The sequence below is a fragment of the Carcharhinus amblyrhynchos genome, chromosome 4, assembly GCF_965287045.1.
Source record: "Carcharhinus amblyrhynchos chromosome 4, sCarAmb.v2.hapA, whole genome shotgun sequence".
NCBI classification, from domain to species: Eukaryota; Metazoa; Chordata; class Chondrichthyes; order Carcharhiniformes; family Carcharhinidae; genus Carcharhinus; species Carcharhinus amblyrhynchos.
Genome location: NC_137327.1, coordinates 63,030,069 through 63,052,632, shown reverse-complemented (window position 1 = coordinate 63,052,632; position 22,564 = coordinate 63,030,069). Strand labels below are relative to the sequence as shown.

General features: G+C 46.6%; 1 protein-coding gene across 1 annotated transcript in view; it reads right to left on the bottom strand.

The window, feature by feature from the left end:
* Positions 1 to 22,564, bottom strand: part of hydin (HYDIN axonemal central pair apparatus protein) — a 1,114,396-nt gene that overhangs the window by 401,850 nt on the left and 689,982 nt on the right. The window contains exons 38-39 of the mRNA XM_080187991.1: positions 18,544 to 18,732; positions 14,004 to 14,168 (exon numbers count right to left, since the gene is read on the bottom strand). Coding sequence (XP_080044117.1) covers positions 14,004 to 14,168; positions 18,544 to 18,732 — 354 coding nt within the window. The remainder of the gene's footprint in view (positions 1 to 14,003; positions 14,169 to 18,543; positions 18,733 to 22,564) is intronic.

Sequence of the window (22,564 nt, the reverse complement as noted above, 5' to 3'; positions counted from 1 at the left end):
CAGAAGGGTGTGTTGTCTGCCTGGTGCTCGGGTACGGGATGTCGCAGCTGGGCTGCAGAGGAACCTGGAGTGGGAGGGTGAGAATCCGGTCGTTGTGGTACATGTGGGTGCTGGCGACGTAAGCAAAATGCAGACTGAGGATCTGGGGAGGGAGTATGAAAAGCTTGGAATGGAATTAAAAAGTAGAACCGACAAGGTGGTTATCTCTGGGCTACTGCCTGAACCGTGTGCAGATGGGCGTAGGGTTGACAGGATTAAGGAAGTGAATGGGTGGCTCAGGGATTGGTGTGGGAGGAATGGGTTTGAATTTATGGGACATTGGCACCAGTATTGGGGTAGGTGGGACCTGTTCGGGAGGGATGGGGTTGGTCTGAACCGTGCTGGGACCAGAGTGCTGGCGAATCGAGTAAAGAGGACTGTAGACAGGGCTTTAAACTAATTGGGGGGGGGAGGGTGTGAGGGTAGGTGACCTTACGAGGTCTAAAGTTAAGGAGAGTGTACATGTACGGGAAGAGGCCGAGGATGTCCCAATAATAGAGGGAGTAGGGGGCGTGAGTATAGTTGGTGGCGTTGCGGCAAATAGGGTCCAGGAGAAGGCTGGGATGAAAGCACTTTATCTGAATGCACAAAGCATTCGGAATAAAGTGGATGAGCTGATGGCGCAGATCGACACAAATGGATACGATCTGGTGGCCATTACAGAGACGTGGCTGCAGGGTGACAGGGACTGGGAGCTGAATGTACAGGGCTATCAAGTGTTTAGGAAGGATAGGCAGGAGGGAAAAGGGGGGGGCGTAGCTCTACTGATTAAGGATAGCATCACGGTGGTAGCAAGGGATGATATTGGAGCCAAGGAGCAGAGGATGGAATCGTTGTGGGTGGAGATTAGGAACAGCAAAGGGAGGAAGACGCTGGTGGGTGTCGTCTATAGGCCCCCGAATAATGATCTGGAGATGGGGCGGGCTGTTAACGCGCAAATAAGTGCGGCGTGCAGGAATGGGACGGCCGTAGTTATGGGGGATTTCAATCTGCATATTGATTGGTCGACCCATGTTGGACGTGGGGGGCTCGAGGAAGAGTTCCTGGAATGCTGCCGGGATAGTTTCCTCGAACAGTGTGTGTTGGAGCCGACGAGGGAGCGAGCTATCTTGGATCTGGTGCTATGTAATGAAGCGGGTAGAATTAGGGACCTTGTGGTGAAGGATCCTCTTGGGGAGAGTGATCATTGTATGGTGGAGTTTCTGGTGCAGATGGAGGAGGAGAAAGTAGGTTCCCGGACACGCGTCCTTTGTTTGAATAGAGGGAAATACGGTAGGATGAGAGAAGAATTGGCAAATGTGGACTGGGAGAGCGCGTTGGAGGGAGGGTCTGTTGAGGAGCAGTGGAGGATCTTTAAGGAGATCTTTCTTGGTGCTCAACGGAAATTTATTCTGATGGTCAAAAAGGATAGTAGGAGGAGAGGTAATAAGCCGTGGATAACAAAGGAGATGAAGGAAAGTGTTAAACTAAAAGCGGAGGAATTTAGAGTAGCTAAGAGTAGTGGGCGAGAAGAGGATTGGGAGAGGTTTAAATGTCAACAAAGATTGACAAAGAAGTTGATAAGGAAGGGTAGGAGAAACTATGAAGCTGGGCTAGCGCTTAATATAAAAAAGGATAGCAAGAGTTTTTATAAATATATAAAAAGGAAGAGGCTGGCTAGGGTGAATGTTGGTCCTTTAGAGGATGAGAAAGGGGACCTAGTGGTAGGGGATGGGGATATGGCTAAGGTATTGAATAACTTTTTTGTTTCTGTCTTCACGGAAGAGGACGTGAATAATTTGCCGGGTGTTAGCGATGGAAAGGTGGTAGGACTGGAGGGTCTTAATGACATTACTATTACTAGAAAGGCGGTGCTCGACAGACTGGAGGGGCTGATTGTGGACAAGTCCCCAGGACCGGATGGAATGCATCCAAGGGTTCTGAAAGAAATGGCGGAGGTGATAGTGGATGCCTTGGTGGTTATTTTCCAAACGTCGCTGGATTCCGGGGAAGTGCCGGATGATTGGAAAACGGCTAATGTTACGCCGTTGTTTAAGAAGGGTGCCAGGCAAAAGGCGGGGAATTATAGGCCGGTTAGTTTAACGTCTGTGGTAGGTAAAATGTTAGAATCTGTCATTAAGGAGGAAATTGCAAAGCATCTTGAAGGGAATTGCTTGATAGAGCAGACGCAGCACGGTTTCATTAAAGGGAAGTCGTGTCTGACAAATTTACTGGAGTTCTATGAGGATGTGTCTAGGGCGGTGGATAGAGGAGAGCCGGTGGATGTGATCTTTCTAGATTTTCAGAAGGCGTTTGACAAAGTGCCTCACAAGAGGTTATTGCAGAAGGTCGAGGGACATGGAGTTGGGGGTAGGGTGTTAGCGTGGATAGAGGATTGGTTGTCAAATAGGAGGCAGAGAGTGGGGGTCAACGGGTGCTATTCGGATTGGCGGATGGTGACTAGTGGGGTGCCCCAGGGGTCGGTGCTGGGGCCTCAGCTTTTTACCATTTATATAGATGATCTGGAGGAGGGAACCGAGTGTAGAGTGTCGAAATTTGCTGATGACACCAAGATTGGGGGAACGACAAATTGTGCGGAGGGTGTTGAGAGTCTGCAGAAGGATCTAGATAGGCTGGGCGAATGGGCCAGGAAATGGCAAATGGAATTTAATGTTGGCAAGTGTGAGGTGGTCCACTTTGGTAGGAAAAATGGTAGGAAGGACTATTACTTACGAGGCGAAAAACTGCAGCAGGCGACGGTGCAGAGGGACCTCGGGGTCCTTGTGCATGAGTTGCAAAAACCCAGCTTGCAGGTGCAGCAGGTGGTCAGGAAGGCGAATGGGATGCTGGCCTTCATAGCGAGGGGGATTGAATATAAAAGTAGGGAGGTCTTGCTGCAGCTGTATAGGGCATTGGTGAGGCCGCAACTGGAGTACTGTGTGCATTTTTGGGCGCCGCACCTGCGCAAAGATATTTTGGCCTTGGAGGGAGTGCAGAGGAGGTTTACTAAGCTGATACCGGAGTTGAGGGGGTTGAGCTATGAGGAGAGGCTGAATAAACTGGGCTTGTACTCGTTAGAGTTTAGAAGAATGAGAGGAGATCTCATTGAGACGTATAAGATGATGAATGGGATGGATAGGATAGAGGTGGAAAGACTCTTCCCGCTCAAAAAAGACAGTAGGACTAGGGGGCACAGCCTCAAGATAAAAGGGGGGCGGTTTAGAACGGAGTTGAGGAGGAACTTCTTCACTCAAAGGGTGGTGAATCTCTGGAATTCTCTGCCCGTTGAAGTGGTGGAGGCTGCCTCGCTAAATATTTTTAAGACACGGGTTGATGGGTTTTTGATAGGAGAGGGGATTAAGGGTTATGGGGAGAGGGCGGGAAAGTGGAACTGAGCAGCGACAGATCAGCCATGATCTTATTGAATGGCGGGGCAGGCTCGAAGGGCTGGATGGCCTACTCCTGCTCCTATTTCTTATGTTCTTATGTTCTTACGATAGGTACAAACTGAATAGTGACACAAACGATTTGCAAAGACAGTTGGTGTAGCTGTAGGAAGTTGAAGAAATAGATTGAGAAAGTCCTCTACTGTCTCATTAAAACAGTAATGCCATGTCTACATCAATGGTTGCAGGTGCCACCATTCATGTACATTCAGAAAGTTCCAGGGAATTCAGGGGGGAATTATCTGGCCGTTCATGCTGGTAGGATTATCTAGCTCCCTCCCATGAGGTTTGCAGTGGCATGGTTTGACATCAATGGGAAATCTCATTGACAGCGGCAGAAACAGAGAATCCTGCCACCAATGAACAACATATGACCTCCCACTTCCAAGAAACATGTGGCATGGAGGCTGAAGAATTGCGTTCCTGTGTGGGATGTGCGGCTAAGACCTCTTCCCTCTTCACTGCACCTGTGTAATGCTAATTATCTAGATATACTGAAGAACAAAAACTATCCAGGTATGTTTTTGGGGAGTAGGACTTATTCACGTGCTTCATTAATTTCCAGAAATGGTCTATAACATTGTATTCTCGATTAACATCTATGTTAATGTGTGCAATGTAATGTTACTTGTATTAGATGTTTACCATTCTACTGCCATTTTACATGAGGAGGTGAATTAAGAAATGACAGAGGATTTTAGTAAGAAAAATTATAACGTAGCAGGAAACATGAAATAGCCATGGAACAAAGCGATCTGTTTTAAATCCAAATTTTGATTTGATTTATTATTTGATTTATTATTATCACATGTATTAACATACTACGAAAAGTATTGTTTCTCGCGTGCTATACAGACAAAACGTAGAAAAGGAAACAAGAGAGTGCAGAATGTAGAGTTACAGCCATAGCTAGGGTATAGAAAAAGATCAACTTAATGCAAGGTAAGTCCATTCAAAAATCTGACAGCTGCAGGGAAGAACCTGCTCTTGAATTAGTTGGTACATGACTTCAGACTTTTGTATCTTTTTCCCGAAGGAAGAAGGTGGAAGAGAGAATGTCCGGGTGCGTGGGGTCCTTAATTATGCTGGCTGCTTTGCTGAGGCAGCGGGAAGTGTAGACAGAGTCAATGGATGGGAGGCTGGTTTGTGTGATGGATTGGGCTACATTCACGACTTTTTGTAGTTTCTTGCAGTCTTAGACAGAGCAGGAGCCTTACCAAGCTGTGATACAACCAGAAAGAATGCTTTCTATGGCTCATCTGTAAAAATTGGTGAGAGTCATAGCTGACATGCCAAATTTTCTGTGTCTTCTGAGAAAAGAGAGGCGTTGGTGGGCTTTCTTAACTATAGTGTTGGCATGGGGAGACCAGGACAGGTTGTTGGGAATCTGGACACCTAAAAACTTGAAGCTCTCGACCCTTTCGACTTCATCCCCACTGATGTAGACAGGGGCACCTTCTCCTTTATGCTTCCTGAAGTCGATGACAATCTCCTTCATTTTGTTGACATTGAGGGAGAAATTATTGTTGCCGCACCAGTTCACCAGATTCTCTATCGCATTTCTGTACTCTATCTCAGAACAAACCGGGACAAAAGGATTTTGGAGGAATTACTGATCATTAGTTGAACACGTCAATGTCAAGCTATTAACTAGATGAATGAAGTGATAGGCTGCTGTTATCGGACGACAAATTTTATGAAATTGGGTACACAATATGGAAGCAGACGAAAGCTGCACTCAGAGCCTCCCCACTAAAGGTCACAAGGGAACAGACACAGACTAGCAGGCAAGGACATACTTTTAGAATGCAAATGAGGGCTAGCACACAAAGGGAACCGGACAGGATGGCACCTACAGGAACTAAGTTAAAACTACACCCCCGTCCGACCAAATCAGCACCTCTGATCTAATCAAGCAACCCTCTACGGAGACACCTAAAGATTAGCATAACTAAGGAAGCATCCCTGGCCCCACAAACTTCCTGAGAATAGTCAAACACCCATTGTTCAAACACCAGAGATTCTAGACTATTAATAAACCCATCAGACAGAAACGATTAACACACACTTAAAAACATCATTACAATACTTGAAGACATCGAAACAGGATGGTCAGAATCGAAAACTTGTAAAAAAAAATTAGCATTTGAATTGTACAATGTATCGAAGTTCAGGTATAACTGTAACCCATTGCGGCGGGTCTTTAGAATGCTTTCGGGACAGTTCGGTTTGTATGTCCTGACTGCACCTCCGCCGACATAAAAAAAAATAAAGCTGTACCACTGTTGAACCTGACCCTGAGTCCGTAGTGGTCGTGTTCGCCCACTCGCGCTAACAATTGGGGGCTCGTCTGGGATCGCGACCGTCGCTGGAACGCCGTCTCCTGGCACTAGGTGAGTATCTTTACTCATTTCATCGAACCTGCGGAATATTAGTGTCCCAGTGTCAGAGCAGTGTTTCGTGGCTGCCGCGATCTGAACTTGTGAACAGGGTCCGTTTGATAGCTGTACAGCGGTAACGTGGGTTTAAGTTTCTTTTTGGGCGGGCGACTGGGATCGCAAACTGTGATTGATTGTGTTATTTTTGCATTCCGCTGACCCCTGACCACAGACTAACTGCCCACTAGGGGTCCTGACAGAACAAGGTGTTAACAGGTATAGAGCAGGGACAGCACCCTGAGAATTAAGGTTAAGGAGGATGTCCAAGGTTTTGGGCCACTGAGATCAGACTCTCAGAGTTTGGCACAAGTCCAGGCGCTGCAAGTTGGGAAGGACCTTTGCAGGCGCGAAAGATCGGGCCACTGGGGGCAAATTCCACATGAATTGCGCCGGCCCCCACCCTGGGAGCCGACACCCGTATCTGGGTTAACTCATCATTAGGGGGCCGGTGATGCAAAATATTAATAGATATGGGGGCCTCGATATCCCTCACCAATATGGCACTTCCTACGACCTACCGTTCCATCGTAGTGGTGGGGGGTAGGGGGAAATAGAACCACAGCTTATCAGAGCGAGGCAGTCCTACTTGAGATTGAGGACATTTTACTCCCAGTACACTTCTGGGTAGCCCAAACCAGGAAGGAACGATCTTGGGGATAGATCTCCTGGGGGAGTTAGAGGCAGTGGTAGACGCCTTTTACAAGCGCCTGCTGTGGACCGCGAGGAAGGAACACAAAAGTGGGATTCAGGGATACTGGGTCCCCAATAAAAATGTGGCTGCGGTCCATGCAGGACACCTTACCTACACAGCCCGAGATTGGAAAAGGGAGGGAGTAGTAGGGCTTCTATGTCAACCATTGCCCCAAGTCTGGGTGGCAGGGAAACAAGACTGTGGCCTCGTAAGAATCCCTCCCCTACACGTACATGGGCCGGTCCACACCCCTCACAAACAATACCCCATAAAGCCCGAGGCACTACAAGCCACTGAGGAAATTGTTCAGGCTTTGGTCGCCCAGGGTATCTTAAGACCCACAGTGTCCAACACCAACTCCCCGATGTGGCCAGTCCGTAAGCCAGACGGAAGTTACCGACTGACCATAGACTACACTGCCCTAAACAAAATAACACCAAAAGAACACCCCATAGTCGCGAGTCCACCCACTATTTTCAACAGACTCCAAACTGAACATTGCACTTTCTCCGAGTTAGACATAGCGAATGGATTCTGGTCCATCCCGCTCCACACGAACTCCCAGGAAAGGTTCGCCTTTACCTGTGGAGGAAAATATACATGGACACGCCTCCCCCAAGAGTTCCACAACAGACCCAGCATTTTCCACCAAGTTATGAGTGAAGCCCTTGAAGACTGCGATCTGTCCCCAAATAGGAGTACTTTCCTCCAATATGTGGACGATATCCTCATCGCATATAGGAGCCCTGTCCACAATCCTATGTGCCTTGCAGGCTGCGGGATTTAACATCAACCCAACCAAGGCACAAATTGCACAACCCGAAGTCCGATATTTAAGACACAACATAAGCCAAGGAAAGAAAGCCCTCCCCTCCAATCGGAAGATCGCGATTGTAAATATGCCCCGGCCAAACACAGTCAAAGAGGTGCGTAGAGTTATGGGACTCTTTAACTACTGCCGGAATTTCATTGACCAGTTTGCATCCCTGGCCGAACCAATTCAGCGGCTGGTCAAAGGGGGAAAACCAGGAGCAGGAACGATCGAGTGGGGACCCGAACAGGAGGTAGCATACACACGCCTAAAATCAGAACTATTAACAGCTCCAGCCCTACGCTTGCCTAACATAACTAAACTCTTCCACCTCTTCTATGACTCAGAAGAGGGATTTTATAGCTCCGTGGTAAGCCAAGAATACGGGGGTACCATGCGGCCGGTAGCATATTATTCTACCCGACAGTCCCCGGTAGTCAAAGGACTGCACAAATGTGTGGTGGCTCTAGATTGTGCCGCCTGGGTAGTCAGGGTATGCGAACCGTTCACTATGTCAGGACAAATCATTTTACACACGAAACACACTATCGTCGAGCTCCTGAATACAGGCCGACTCCAAACTGTTTCGGACGCCCGAAGGGCCAATTGGGAAGCAGTACTCCTCCCCCAGGACCGGTCGGTCCAGATCGTGTGAGACACTGGGAAGAACCCCGCAGAGGGACTCCTTTCAGAGGGAAGTCCACACTGCTGCCCGATTAACCCAGACACTGAAGCGGAGGAAGGGATTTATGACCAACCCCTAGATAACTCCGACCTCACACTCTATGTGGACGGGTCCCAAAGACAAGTAGAGGGACAATACCGCACAGGCTGGGCAGTAGTAGACCAAGAGGGGACACTGATAGCGAAAGACACTATGAATGGGGACACCTCTGCCCAAATGGCCGAACTCATAGCCCTCATGGAAGCCCTAAAAAAAGGGAAAAGCGAGTAAATGTGTACACTGACAGCCAATATGTGTTCGGGGTGGTCCACGATTACATGATGGCCTGGAAAAGGCACAGTTTCATCACCGCAGGGGGGGCTGCATAAAGCATGAGAATATAATCCGAGACCTGGTAGCTGCAGCCAGGCTGCCCTCAGAAGCAGCTGTAATTAAGATAAAGGCCCACCAGAGGTTGAGGACTGCAGAACAGAAGGGGAATCAATTAGCAGATGTTGCTGCCAAGGCTGCAGCTTGGGAAGCCCTCCCACACATAACCGCTACCACAACATCACCCTTGGAAGAGGTGGACATTTGTAAGCTTCAGGGTAATACAAGCCAGATGAGGTGGCACAGTGGGAACAGGCAGGGGCATCCAGAGACAAAGATGGAGTGTGGCGCAGAGAGCACCAAGTAGCCGCCACCTCATTTATACACACCAAACTACTCCGACTCCACCACGAGCCACACCACTCCGGCCGGGATGGGACCCTGGCCCGACTGTCAGCCGATTGGTGGTGGCCAGGGATGGGACGGGATATAGCCAAACACTGCCAGCGCTGTATCATATGCGCCCAACTCAACCCCGGCCGACCCCTGAGAGTCAAACTGGCCCACCAACCCTGACCAAAGGGACACTGGGAAAACCTCCAGATTGACTTCATAGGCCCTCTACCCACTAGCCGAGGGAAGAAATACTGCCTAGTCCTAATTGATCAATTCACCTGCTGGGTAGAAGCATTCCCAACTCGGGATTGCGAAGCCGCCACCGAAGCCCGCATCTTAGCATCCGAGATCATCGCAAGATGGGGAGTCCCACTACAACTGGACTCTGACCAGGGGATACACTTTACAGGCAAAATAATGAAACAAGCTTGCAAAACCCTGGGAATCCGACAGCGATTCCATATCCCATACCGCCCTCAGAGATGGTCGAGCGAATGAGCCGCACATTTAAAAATGTGATTGCAAAGTCAATCGCCGAGACAGGTCAGGGATGGATAGATGTCCTTCCCTGCAGCTTGATGCGCCTACGAGCCACGCCAGGTCGCACCATAGGACTTACACCATTCAAATTAATGATGGGGAGGGCAATAAGACTCCCAGAAAACATAGCTGTCGGAGGAGAAGAAATGGCACCCCTTCGGGATAAAATAAAAAGATATGTACAACAGCTAGACCACCAACTCAGAGAGCTGCACCACGCAGCCAGAGACCAACAGGCTATAAGGGACCAGGTTAAAAAGCAGGACATCAGTCACACCACCGCACTTCCCCGAATAGGGGACAAAGTCCTAATTCGAGTTGCTCCTGATCAAACAGGGTTCTCGCCAAAATGGATAGGACCCCATTAGATTATCCTCACCAGCGACACATGTGCCTGTGTCGATATCAAAGGGAAAGGCCACTGGAAACACTGGTCACAGTTACCACCCGGGTAGGGGGACAGGACAGACCGACCGTAGGGACGAGGATAATCCGTCGACATAAACAGGCCACGTATCGACCCCTAACTAACCACCTTTATCCACACAGCGGAGATCGAATTAACAACCTTCACTTCTACAACGGAGGAGAGCCACACGTCAGCCATGGCTCTGACCTATAAGTACATAGGTGTAGGTGAATGCTTAAGTAAGTTAGTTAATAAAAATTAGTAAACAACGAGAATCTAATATCTGGCGCCACCAGGCTTTGAGTACCCTTCCCACCCCCTCTCCGGGACAATGTTAACCACTTGGAGGATAACCATAACTATGAGCTTCTTGTCGAGTGTCGCCTTCCAGGGACACAACACCTATCAACTATCCCGTGGAATAATATTCAATACGTCCGAGGCGTTGTGCATGCAGGCCATACCATACCCCGAGAACAACAGAATGTATTCCAATGCATGGCTACAAGTCCACCCGGGAATCAATGTGATCTGCTTCACTTGCACACTGGATAAGCTCCGAACATGTATCCAACAGCCAGACTTGCTGAGCAACTCTGGCTGCACCTTCGGAACTATCTGCGCCCTCCCCGAAGATCCGCAGACCCCACTACAAAGGGACATTCTTAAACCGGACATTGACATTCGTGGATATTATGGACTAGTTGAGGCTCCTGCAGTCTCACTATACGTATGCTTTGCACTTCCTACAACAGGGGCCCCCATGACCACGGCACCTGAAATCTTACCCTGCCCCTTGCTGAGTGGGGGGCCGGAGGGAGGACTGGTGCTGTGGAACGAGGGAGAAATTGTATATGATAATGTAAGACACGAGATTGTGCCCGTTCTGATCCACATCTCAGGGATCCAGGTGCCGGGATACTGTTTGGAACAGACATGAAGTATGTATCAAATGCTGGGCAGGGAAACCATAAAGTGGGCTATAGATGCGATCGGAGCCACACACTGTAGAGGCAACACTCACACACACAGAAACAAAAGGGGTATAGTCAATGACATCCTCACAGGAATAAACACTGGATCCAGCATGGTTAACTCGATTGACATCCAGGGCCTCAGTAGTAAGATAGAACAGTTAAAGGGGGTAATAAAAGATATCCTGCAATGGTCACTAGCCCAACAAGCCGAGCAGGCTCTTTTAGGGGAGAAGGGCGCCCATATCCAACTAGATGGAATCACAATATTAGAAACACACGCCCGTACCTTAAACCGCCTCATAGATAGACAGAGAGAAAACACAGCCCGGGTACAACAAGGACAGCTGTGCCATGCGTATGGTCAGTGGATGATAGGTCAGTTGAGACATAATTTGGACCAGGTACACAGGGGGGAGGTGCCCGATTGGATTGACAGCACCCAGCTAGCACAACTCGCAGATTAGAAGCGAGTGCTGAATAACCGGACCTTGAAAGGAATGACGCAGGTGTATCTAGTGATCCCTGACTGCGAGGTTAGCGAGAGTACGGGAGTAGGGATGGTCCTATTGATTCCGATAGTTATACCAGACTCAGGACCATTCCCTATCTTCCAGATTGAGAACATCGGTGTTGTTAGAGGCAATACCTCCCTCTGCTGCCACCTAACCGAAGTCACGGCCATCTCAAGGCATGGCGTGATGTTCAGTACCTCCCTCTCGGGATGCAAACAAAAGAGAGAAATAACCATTTGCCCTCACCCACTGAGACAAGGAGAGGCAGCCGAATGTGGGTTTAATCAAACGCAGGGCTGTACCCTCGAAATTACACCCACAGATCCACACTTTGCCCGGGCAGGATATGGAGGACGAGGCAGGTACTGTGTAGCCACAACAAAAACATCCTTCATATACAACGGGCTGACATGCCTGATCCCCAGCCCAAACTTTTGCTTCACTGCTCACAGACCAGTCATCGTTGGCCAGGTCCACATCACCAACATCCGAAGTAGGCAGATCCTGACACTTAATGCCACGGACCCATTGAGAGGTGACCTCAAATATTACCGAGAACCAGAACAGGCTCTCATCCCACACCTAGCAGAAGTACTGAGAGAGCTCCGTCTCAAAGTGGAACACTCTGTTCAGTTGTACCACCAGCTACAATCACACATCAAAACCCTAGAGCATGACACAGACTCAGCCTTACAGAGCCAGACATGGGTACAGAGGGTATGGGACTGGGGCCTAAATGTAGACATTCACCCCTGGATCTGGATAATCTCACACATACTGGTTGCCATCCAGCTCATACTCGCAATATCCTGGGGGGTCATAATCTGCTCTACATGCCGCCAGCGCAAGAAAACTAAAACTCGGAGGGAACTAATCAGAATGATTGGCAACATGGGACAATTAACAAATCGGGAAGACTTCTCCCACATACACCTAATTTGACAAAACCCGGGGCTCCCCTAAACTGTACGACGGCGGCATACAAATGCAGGGAGCACCGGACACAAAATTTGTTAAAGAAATCGGTCTGAGGGAGGCAGAACAAGTCCGCTCCCGACCGACAGGGGGGAACTGTTATCGGACGATAAATTTTATGAAATTGGGTACACAATATGGAAGCAGACGAAAGCTGCACTCAGAGCCTCCCCACTAAAGGTCACAAGGGAACAGACACAGACTAGCAGGCAAGGACATACTTTTAGAATGCAAATGAGGGCTAGCACACAAAGGGAACCAGACAGGATGGCACCTACAGGAACTAAGTTAAAAGTACACCCCCATCCGACCAAATCAGCACCTCTGATCTAATCAAACAACCCTCGACGGAGACACCTAAAGATTAGCATAACTAAGGAAGCATCCCTGGCCCCACAAACTTCCTGAGAATAGCCAAACACCCATTGTTCAAACACCGGAGATTCTAGACCATTGATAAACCCATCAAACAGAAACGATTAACACACACTTAAAACCATCGTTACAATACTTGAAGACATCGAAACAGGATGGCCAGAGTCGAATACTGTAAAGAAAACGTTAGCATTTGAATCGTACAATGTATCAAGTTCAGGCATAACCGTAACCCATTGCGGCGGGTCTTTAGAGTGCTTTCGGGACAGTTCGGTTTGTATGTCCTGACTGCACCTCCGTCGACGTAAAAAAAAATAAAGCTGTACCGCTGTACCCTGAGTCCGTATTGGTCGTGTTTGCCCACTCACACTAACACTGCCATGGGAAAGAAATTAATTAAAACAGGTATAGTATCAAACACTCCCGGTCAGCTATAGCATGCTAATGGCAGAGCAAAGTTTCTCCCTATCCATCTGTTGAATACCCTATCTTCTTCCAAGCTATGTTTAAGAACCATTACTTTCGAGTTCTGGGGCATCGTAACGGAGAGGGTACCCCAAAGGTGCACTGGGCAACCTTCCCCAGAAGCCCTCAGGCAATTGCCGGGGACATTTAATTCCCCTCCTCCCCATGGGGCCTCCCAAGCCCTCCGCTCCCATACTGACCTCCCCCTTCACCACCTGACCCCCTCCACTGACTACCTGATGCCCTTAGCACTTGGACCCCCCATCAATCACTTGACTCTCCCTCCCTTAACCCCGAATGCTAATCTTCCCCACTTAATAACAAACCTACCTTCTCTCTGACTTCTAAAGTGGCTGAACTTTTAAACCTATTCACTTTGTGGCAGCCAGTACTGTAAAAATGGGGCCGTGGCTTTCTTACCTCTGACTAAGCTGTCCTCTACAACGCCTCAAGAACTGTACTACACTCTTCTTGCCCAACCTGAGTCAGAAGTTCGGGTAAGAAAGGAGGAGTTTCATTTCCAGTTAAATAAGTAGGATCTGAGAGGCCATCTGACTCTGAAGAGCTGTGGAGTTTATGGGCTTACATATATACAAAAAACAGAATGCAAGAAATAGGAGCTGGATCTGGATATCCTCTGTTAAAAACTACGTTGAGATATTAATAAGATCTCAGACCAGAGGAAAATATACATTTCTGGGACTCACGATACTAAGTATGAAAAATATGTGCAACCTTGCAAGTTAGAAGCCAATATAGTGAAACATAAATGAACAAGCTGAAGTCATTGTAGCATTAATATCTAATTTACAGGGGTCACTTAGAATGTTGACATCAGAGTTTCCCTCTGTCCATTGTCCCTCTAATTATTGGATTATACATCTTAATCAAGCCCTTTTCTTCATGTGTAATTACAGCACTGTGAGGAGCAGACTCATGATGGAGTATACTTGTACCTGATTGAGGAGCTCCATATACAATAAAGGCAATGCCTCTGCGGTTTCGAGCAGCACAACCTTCAGGTGATAGGTCAAGTCCAAGATACCTGCCAATGGCCATAGACACAGGGGTAATTTCCAGTTCCCCAACTCCCACATTGACAACAGCTTCTGGTTTCTCTCCTGCACCAAACACACAAACATTACAAGTAAATCCTTTTCCATAAAATAATTTATATAGCTGCATTGCTTCCTCACATTTACAGGAAACTCCTTGATTAGGAGTCTTAGATTACGTTCTTTCCAGTAATCTAATCCCATTCCCTACCTGATCACTTCCAATTTTCAGCATCTCCCTAATATACAGAGTTATCCTTTCCCCACTTTTCACCACTTCCCTTGTGGGGTCCAATTAAAACTCACCCTAATTAGTGCAAAAGTATTACAGTCCTAGGTGAGACCCACAGGATGGGTTTTTTTCCGCCTCTGCCCAGTGTATATCATGACAGAAGGGGAATGTGCTGCTTGCTGGTGGTGGGATCTTATGGTGTTTTCATGATTTGGTTTGAAATCAGAATGTTTATTGTAGAGCGGACAAAATTTGAAAAATCAGGTATTTACTAAGAGATAAAAGCCAAAAATTCCACAATTTTAAACAAAAGGAAGTCAACAAAGCACACAATCGGAACTATCTGATATTCTTACAGAATTAACATGGACAAACATGAATTAAATGGCAAATTGTGGCTAGGACATGAGTATACATTGCATATAAAATGTCAGAAATAACCAAGACAGATCTCACCAATTTCTCAGAACCCATCCAGGCATTGGTGATCACTGTAAGACACAGAAAACCATTAAAATCCTTTCCTACTCTCAAGGAATTTTAGCTTTGCTCTTTCAAGAACATAGATTCTGATTTTCTTCAGCAGCCACTCCAACTCAGACTGCCCCACCGACTGCTTGCCTCTCAGTTGCTCAATCTTTCTCCTGAGACTGCGTTCCACTGGATTTACAAGGCTGCATCCCAATATCTAATCACCAGCACAATCTCACCTTTCTAAATGCTCTGAGCTAAAAATCATTGCTCTTCAGCTTCGTTGAGTCCAACTCTCAACTATTAACTGCTTTCAGGGCTTTCCTGAGCCTTAACTCACCAAGAAATGAGCCTAAGCTGTTATTGGAGCTGACGACAGCCCATGAACTGTTTCCTCTTCAGCTCCCGACTAATCTTGTCACATACGATCACTTCCACGGCACACTCAGGTCCCGTCATTGTTTTGTGCCACACCCCGACTCAGGTACATTGCCCAATTCAGCAGCTGAAAACAAAATGTTGGAACTGAGCACGCACAAACTGTCATGCTTTGTGCTTACACTGGAAATTCTAGGCATGCTCATTTGTAATCCCCGATCTCCAGCTAGAAATCCCACAAAAAATCGAAAACAGATCTCCTCGCATTATGGATTCAATATAAACGTGTAATAAATGAGATAGAACATGGAACATTACAGCACAAACAGGCCTTTCGGCCCACAAGTTGCGCTGATCACATCCATACCTACCAAGCCACAGAACTATCGTAGACCCAATCCCATTAAACCCCATATACTCATCCAGAAGTCTTTTAAAAGACCCCAGTGAGGTTGCCTCTACCACCACTGACGGCAGCCAATTCCACTCACTCACCACCCTCTGAGTGAAAAACATACACCTAACATCTCCTCTGTACTTGCTTCCCAGCACCTTAAACCTGTGTCCTCTCGTAGCGACCATTTCAGCCCTGGGAAATAGCCTCCGAGAATCCACCCTATCTATTCCTCTCAACATTTTATAAACCTCTATCAGGTCACATCTCAACCTTCGTCTCTCCAGGGAGAAGAGACCTAGCTCCATAAGGCATGCCTCCCAATCCAGGCAACATCCTTGTAAATCTCCTCTGCACCCTCTCAAGAGCCTCCACATCCTTCCTGTCGTGAGGTGACCAGAATTGCACACAGTACTCCAAGTGGGGTCTGACAAGGGTCTTATTGTTGCAGCATTACCTCCCGACTCCTAAACTCAATCCCTCGATTAATGAAGGCCAGTACAGCATACGCCTTCTTGACCACATCCTCCACCTGCAAAGCCGATTTGAGCGTCCTATGGACCCGGACCCCAAGATCCTTCTGCTCCTCAACACTGCAAAGACTCCTACCCTTGATATTGTACTCCTTCATCCCATTGGTACTGCAAAAATGGACCACTACACATTTATTCGTGTTGAAGTCCATCTGCCACTTCTCCGCCCAGTCTTGCATCCTATCTATGTCACGCTGCAACTTCTGACATCCCTCCAGACTATCCACAACACCACCAACCTTCGTGTCGTCAGTGAACTTACTAACCCATCCCTCCACTTCCTCATCCAGGTCATTTATGAAAATGACAAACAGCAAGGGTCCTGGGACACTCCACTGGTGACCGACCTCCATGCAGAAAAAGACCCATCCACAACCACTCTCTGCCTTCTGCAGGCAAGCCAGTTCTGGATCCACAAGGCCAAAGCCCCTTGGATACAATGCCCTCTCAACTTCTCAAGAAGTCTTGCATGGTGGACCTTATCAAACGCCTTGCTGAAGTCCACGTAAACCACATCCACCGCTCTTCCTTCGTCAATGTGTTCAGTCACATTTTCAAAGAACTCAACTAGGCTCGTAAGGCACGACCTGCCCTTGACAAAGCCGTGTTGACTAGTTCTTATCATTCTAAACTTCACTAAATGCTCATAAATCTTGTTCCTCAGAATCCTCTCCATCAACTTACCAACCACTGAGGTCAGACTCACTGGTCGGTAATTTCCTGGGCTATCCCTGTTAACATAAGAACATAAGAAATAGGAGCAGGAGTAGGCCATCTAGCCCTTCGAGCCTGCCCCGCCATTCAATAAGATCATGGCTGATCTGTCGTGGCTCAGTTCCACTTTCCCGCCCTCTCCCCATAACCCTTAATCCCCTCTCTTATCAAGAACCCATCAACCCGCTTCTTAAAAATATTTAGCGAGGCAGCCTCCACCACTTCAACGGGCAGAGAATTCCAGAGATTCACCACCCTGTTCCCTTTCTTGAAAATAGGAACCACATCCGCAATCTTCCAATCCTCTGGAACCTCTCCCATCTCCATTGATGATGCAAAGATCATCGCCAGGGACTCTGCAATCACTTCCCTCACCTCCCACAGTAACCTGGGGTACACCCCATCCGGTCCCAGCGACTTACCTATCTTGATAGAATTTAAAAGTTCCAACACATCCTCTTTCTTAACATCCACATACTCAATGTTTTCAGTCTGCCGCAAACCTGTAGTACAACCTCCCAGATCACTTTTCACCGTGAATACCGAAGCAAAGTACTCATTAAGTACCTCAGCCATTTCTTCCAGTTCTACACAGACTTTTCCCCCTTCACCTTTTATAGGTCCTATCCCTTCACTTCTCATCCTTTTAGTCTTCACATATTTGTAGAACGCCTTGGGATTCTCCTTAATCTTACCCACCAAGCCCTTCTCGTGGACCCCTTCTGGCTCTCCTAATTTCCTTTTTAAGCTCCTTTCTACAAGCCTTATACTCCTCTAGATCCTTAACATCTCCTAGCTCTCTGAACCTTTTGTACGCCTTTCTTTTCTTCCTGACTTGGTTCATCGCAACCTTCGTGCACCACGGTTCCCGTGACCTACCAAAACCTCCTTGTCTCATCGGAACGTTGTCGTGCAGAGCTCCAGTCAAACATTCCATTAAAATCTGCCACCTTCCTTCAGTACTTTTCCCCAAGAACACCTCCTTCCAGTTTACTCGTCCAGTTATCTGCCTGATGTCTTCATATTTCCCCTTACTCCTGGTAAAGGATTCTTATGCTCTTGTGACCTGCTCATAGCTCAACAAGCAAAAATCACTTTGGACACAGCCTCATTTAGGAAATTGTCCCACTAGAGTATTAGATTATCTTCCTATATCACAGCATTAATCTATGTTTGTTCCTATTTCATTTCCTTGTTCAGCAGAGGTAGTCAGTAAAAGCATCAAAGCAGCCTTGAACATTTTTTAAAGAAATGCTCATAAAATGATTAACTGTCCATGTCAAATCAAAAAGAGACAGATCTTATCTGTTGTGTCAGGTATGTACACAACTACTTTGTAGCACTTATCTTGAGTTTTTAAAAAAGTATTGGTGACTTAAAAGCATGTGGATTGATTCTGATACTTCCCTTGCAGGTGGCTTTGAGAACAACCTTGTGCTTTTTGGCTCAAGGAGTGGCCATCAGACAAGCAGAAAAAACTCTACTGTGATTTTTTTTTTAAATGACTTATCCAGCTCAAAGTCCCGCACAACTCTTCATAAATCTAAGCTAATAGATTAAACCTTGTGATTTCTGGGGAGAAGTGAAATTCTTTTCTGAGAAAGAATGAGTGTGAAGATGATCAAACCTGAATTCTCAAATCAGAAGGCAAATCATTTTATCTTCCCATGCAACCCACTCCAGCCCCGCACTGTGACTTCAAAATCCAGCCCCATGTACCTTTGGACTCTGATACTTTCTCAGTCACTTCATTCTCAGACTCCTTTCTGTCTTCTGTCACTGGGCTTACTGGTGCCTTTGAAGAAGAATCACTTTCACTGGGTATTCCACCAACGTCAGCAGGTAGCAGGCTTTCCTGCTTATCTACCTGATCAGACAGCATCTCTTCTACTTCATTCTGTTTTAGCTCTAGTGGGGAATAATCATATTTCACATAAAGTTCATAGCAAAATGAAACAGTTATAGAATGATATAGCATTTTTGAAACAAGTTGATTTCACATTTCCTCAAATTAGGCATAAATTTATATCTTAAGTTTAATATAGTGATCAGTTAGTAATTGTGTGAAGTTAGGTGTCGGGGCTGATATTCCTCTTCCTGAGCTGTCCAGGAACAATGATGGTGTAGTACACTCCTCTAAGTAGGAGGAACTGAATCAATCTTCTTTTGTTAGGCTCTGAACCAGGTGGTCATGGTTCAAGTCCACTTCAGAGACATCAAATGTAGGCTCATATATCAGTGTAATATTGATGGAGTGCTGCCCTTTCAGGTGATCGTGAAGAACAATGGGGAGTGGGCGATAAGCAGGGGAGTGGGGGAAGGCGGAGATGTTGCTGGAGAGTTCTACCTGTGACCTGGCAAAGGCTAATACTTATCCTTCAGCCAACATCCCTAAAACTGATCATCTAGTCATTTTCACTTGTTACATCTTGCTGGGCACAAATTAGCTTACACGCTTCCTATACTATAACATAACTACTTCACTGTCTGCAGATAATCCCAAGTCCTGAAAGATGCTCTAGCAAGTGTTTTGTTCTTTCACTCAATTGGGTGTACAATAATGCTTTATTGGGTGACAGAGGCAAGGAACTCCCAGTGCTGCCTGGAAGCACAAAATATAAAATAAAGATTAAATGGAAGCTCCCTTGAAGATCTTTGGCTTTTAAAAAAGATGGGAGGTGGAATTTCTGTTTACTGTGACAATTGCTGATGAATTGTTGTATATTTTTAAACTAATTCTTGCTTGGCAGAAGTTATGATTTGGATGGTGGTGGTGCACATCTTAAAGGTTCCAGTCCTTATGAAAATTTGTAGCTGCTGTGTGATGGCTGGGATGGCAGTGGTAACAACACAAGTATAAATCAAGTGCTAATGGAATCTGCATTGAAGGAGCTAATAGGAAGGGGCATGGCATGGGCAGGCACTGTGCTGCCACATAGTAAGCAAAGGAACATGAAAAATAATTGTGAGGAAGAAGTTGGTTCTGCAGATTTAACAGGATTACTGTGAATCTTCTCTTTTTACTCAAGTTGTATAGTTAGAAGTGGAATTACGTACTCTGTGGTAGGAACACAGTACTCAAAGGCTTAGGAGAGTAGCTTTAGCAGCTTCCAAGGGCACATGTGGTTGGGAAACAGAAGTTCAGGTACAGTGCTATTCAACTACAGAATGGGGCAGAAGATCATCTATTTTTCAGCTGCAATGTGAAATAGAACAGAGGAATATTATGTATAAAATTTAGCAAGTTTGTTTTTAACTGCTTTATGCCATTAAGGTGAGACTGACAGATGATAATAACGATTTGTGAGAAGTTGACTTTCATTGCATTGATTAAGGGAGCATCCTACTAATACAACTCTTTCCTGTTCTGGTCCTGGTGTCAGTGTCCAATGAAATGAAACCACTCCTCTTATCATCAGCCTTCAAACTATGTAATTACTTTCCTTCCGATTGGCTAAAATTTATGTTAATGAGTACTTGGGCTCAGCCAGAGTTTCTACTGATGATTGTCGTTACATAAGAACATAAGAACATAAGAAATAGGAGCAGGAGTAGGCCATCTAGCCCTTCGAGCCTGCCCCGCCATTCAATAAGATCATGGCTGATCTGTCGTGGCTCAGTTCCACTTTCCCGCCCTCTCCCCATAACCCTTAATCCCCTCTCTTATCAAGAACCCATCAACCCGCTTCTTAAAAATATTTAGCGAGGCAGCCTCCACCACTTCAACGGGCAGAGAATTCCAGAGATTCACCACCCTTTGAGTGAAGAAGTTCTTCCTCAACTCCGTTCTAAACCGCCTCCCCTTTATCTTGAGGCTGTGCCCCCTAGTCCTACTGTCTTTTTTGAGCAGGAAGAGTCTCTCCACCTCTATCCTATCCATCCCATTCATCATCTTATACGTCTCAATGATATCTCCCCTCATTCTTCTAAACTCTAACGAGTACAAGCCTAGTTTATTCAGCCTCTCCTCATAGCTCAATCCCCTCAACTCCGGTATCAGCCTAGTAAACCTCCTCTGCACGTTACTGTTAAGTCTTCACATTTATTTCTTAGAGAATAGAGTAAGGGCGTAGAAGAATTAGCAGACAGATTAACACTCCAACAAAATGCAATATAAACTCTCTTTGCACGATGATAAACATCAATATATCAGCCAATACCAGGTGGTTAGTCCTGTATAGCAATTCTTTTTATGGGGGCCACCTACATCAACCGGGTCTGAGTATCTGCCTCAACGTTAATCTGGGGAAGATAGTGGGGTACTGGTAATGTCACTGGGCTGGTGATCCACAGGACCAGACTAATGCTTTGGATCTCACAATGGCAGCTGATGAAACTTAAATTCAACTAATAAAATCTGGGATTAAAAGCTAGTCTCAATAATAGCAACCATGAAATTGTTGCTGATTATCATAAAAACCCAATTGCTTCTCTAAAGCCCTTTAGGGAAGGAAATGGGTATCCATGGGCGCTATTCTGGTTGGCGGTTGGTGACTAGTGGAATGCCGCAGGGATTGGTGCTGAGTCTCAACTACTTACCATTTATATAGATGATCTGGAGGAGGGGGCTGAGTGTAGGGTGACGAAATTTGCTGATGACATGAAGATGAGTGGAAAAGCAAATTGCGTGGAGGGTGTGGAAAGTCTGCAGAGAGATCTGGATAGGCTGAGCGAGTGGGCGAGGACCTGGCAGATGGAGTATAATGTTAGCAAGTGTGAGGTTATCCACATTGGCAGAAATAGTAGAAGGAGGGATTATTATTTAAAAGGTGAAAAGCTGCAGCATGCTACGGTGCAGAGGGACCTGGGGGTCCTTGTGCATGAGTTGGAAAAACCCAGTCTGCAGGTGCAGCAGGTGATCAAGAAGGCCTTTATAGCGATGGGGATACAATATAAAAGTAGGGAGGTCTTGCTGCAACTGTACAGGTACTGGTGAGGCCGCAACTGGAGTACTGTGTGCAGTTTTGGTCACCGCAATTGCAGAAGGATATATTGGCCTTGGAGGGAATGCAGAGGAGGTTCACTAGGCTGGTACCGGAGATGAGCGGGTTGGACTATGAAGAGAGATGAAATAGACTGGGTCTGTACTCGTTGGAGTTTAGAAGGATGAGAGGGGATCTTATAGAGACGTATAAGATAATGAAGGGGATGGATAGGGTAGAGGTAGAGAGATTCTTCCCACTTAGAAAGGATAGCAGGACTAGAGGACACAGCCTCAAGATAAGGGAGGGGGGGCAATTTAGATCGGAGTTGAGGAGGAACTTCTTCACTCAAAGGGTGGTGAATCTCTGGAATTCTCTGCCCGTTGCAGTGGTGGAGGCTACCTTGCTAAATATATTTAAGTCACGGGTAGATAGGTTTTTGATAGACAGGGGAATTAAGGGTTATGGGGAGAGAGCAGGAAAGTGGAACTGATCCACTTCGAATCAGCCATGATCTTATTGAATGGCGGGGCAGGCTCGAAGGGATAGATGGCCAACTCCTGCTCCTATATCTTATGTTCTTATGAAATCTGCCATCCTTACCCGGTGATTCCAGACGCACAGTAAACTGGTTGTTTCTTAACTACCCTCTGAAGTGCTATAGCAGTCACTCAGCCCAATGGAAATTCAGGCCAAATAGTAAATGCTGGTCTTACCAGTGATGCCCAAAACCAATGAAAGATCAAATGAAAAAAAGATCTAGAATTAAAAGCCAGAACTCCTGTCTCCATTTTCAGGTTTGACAGGAGTGGGGCTTA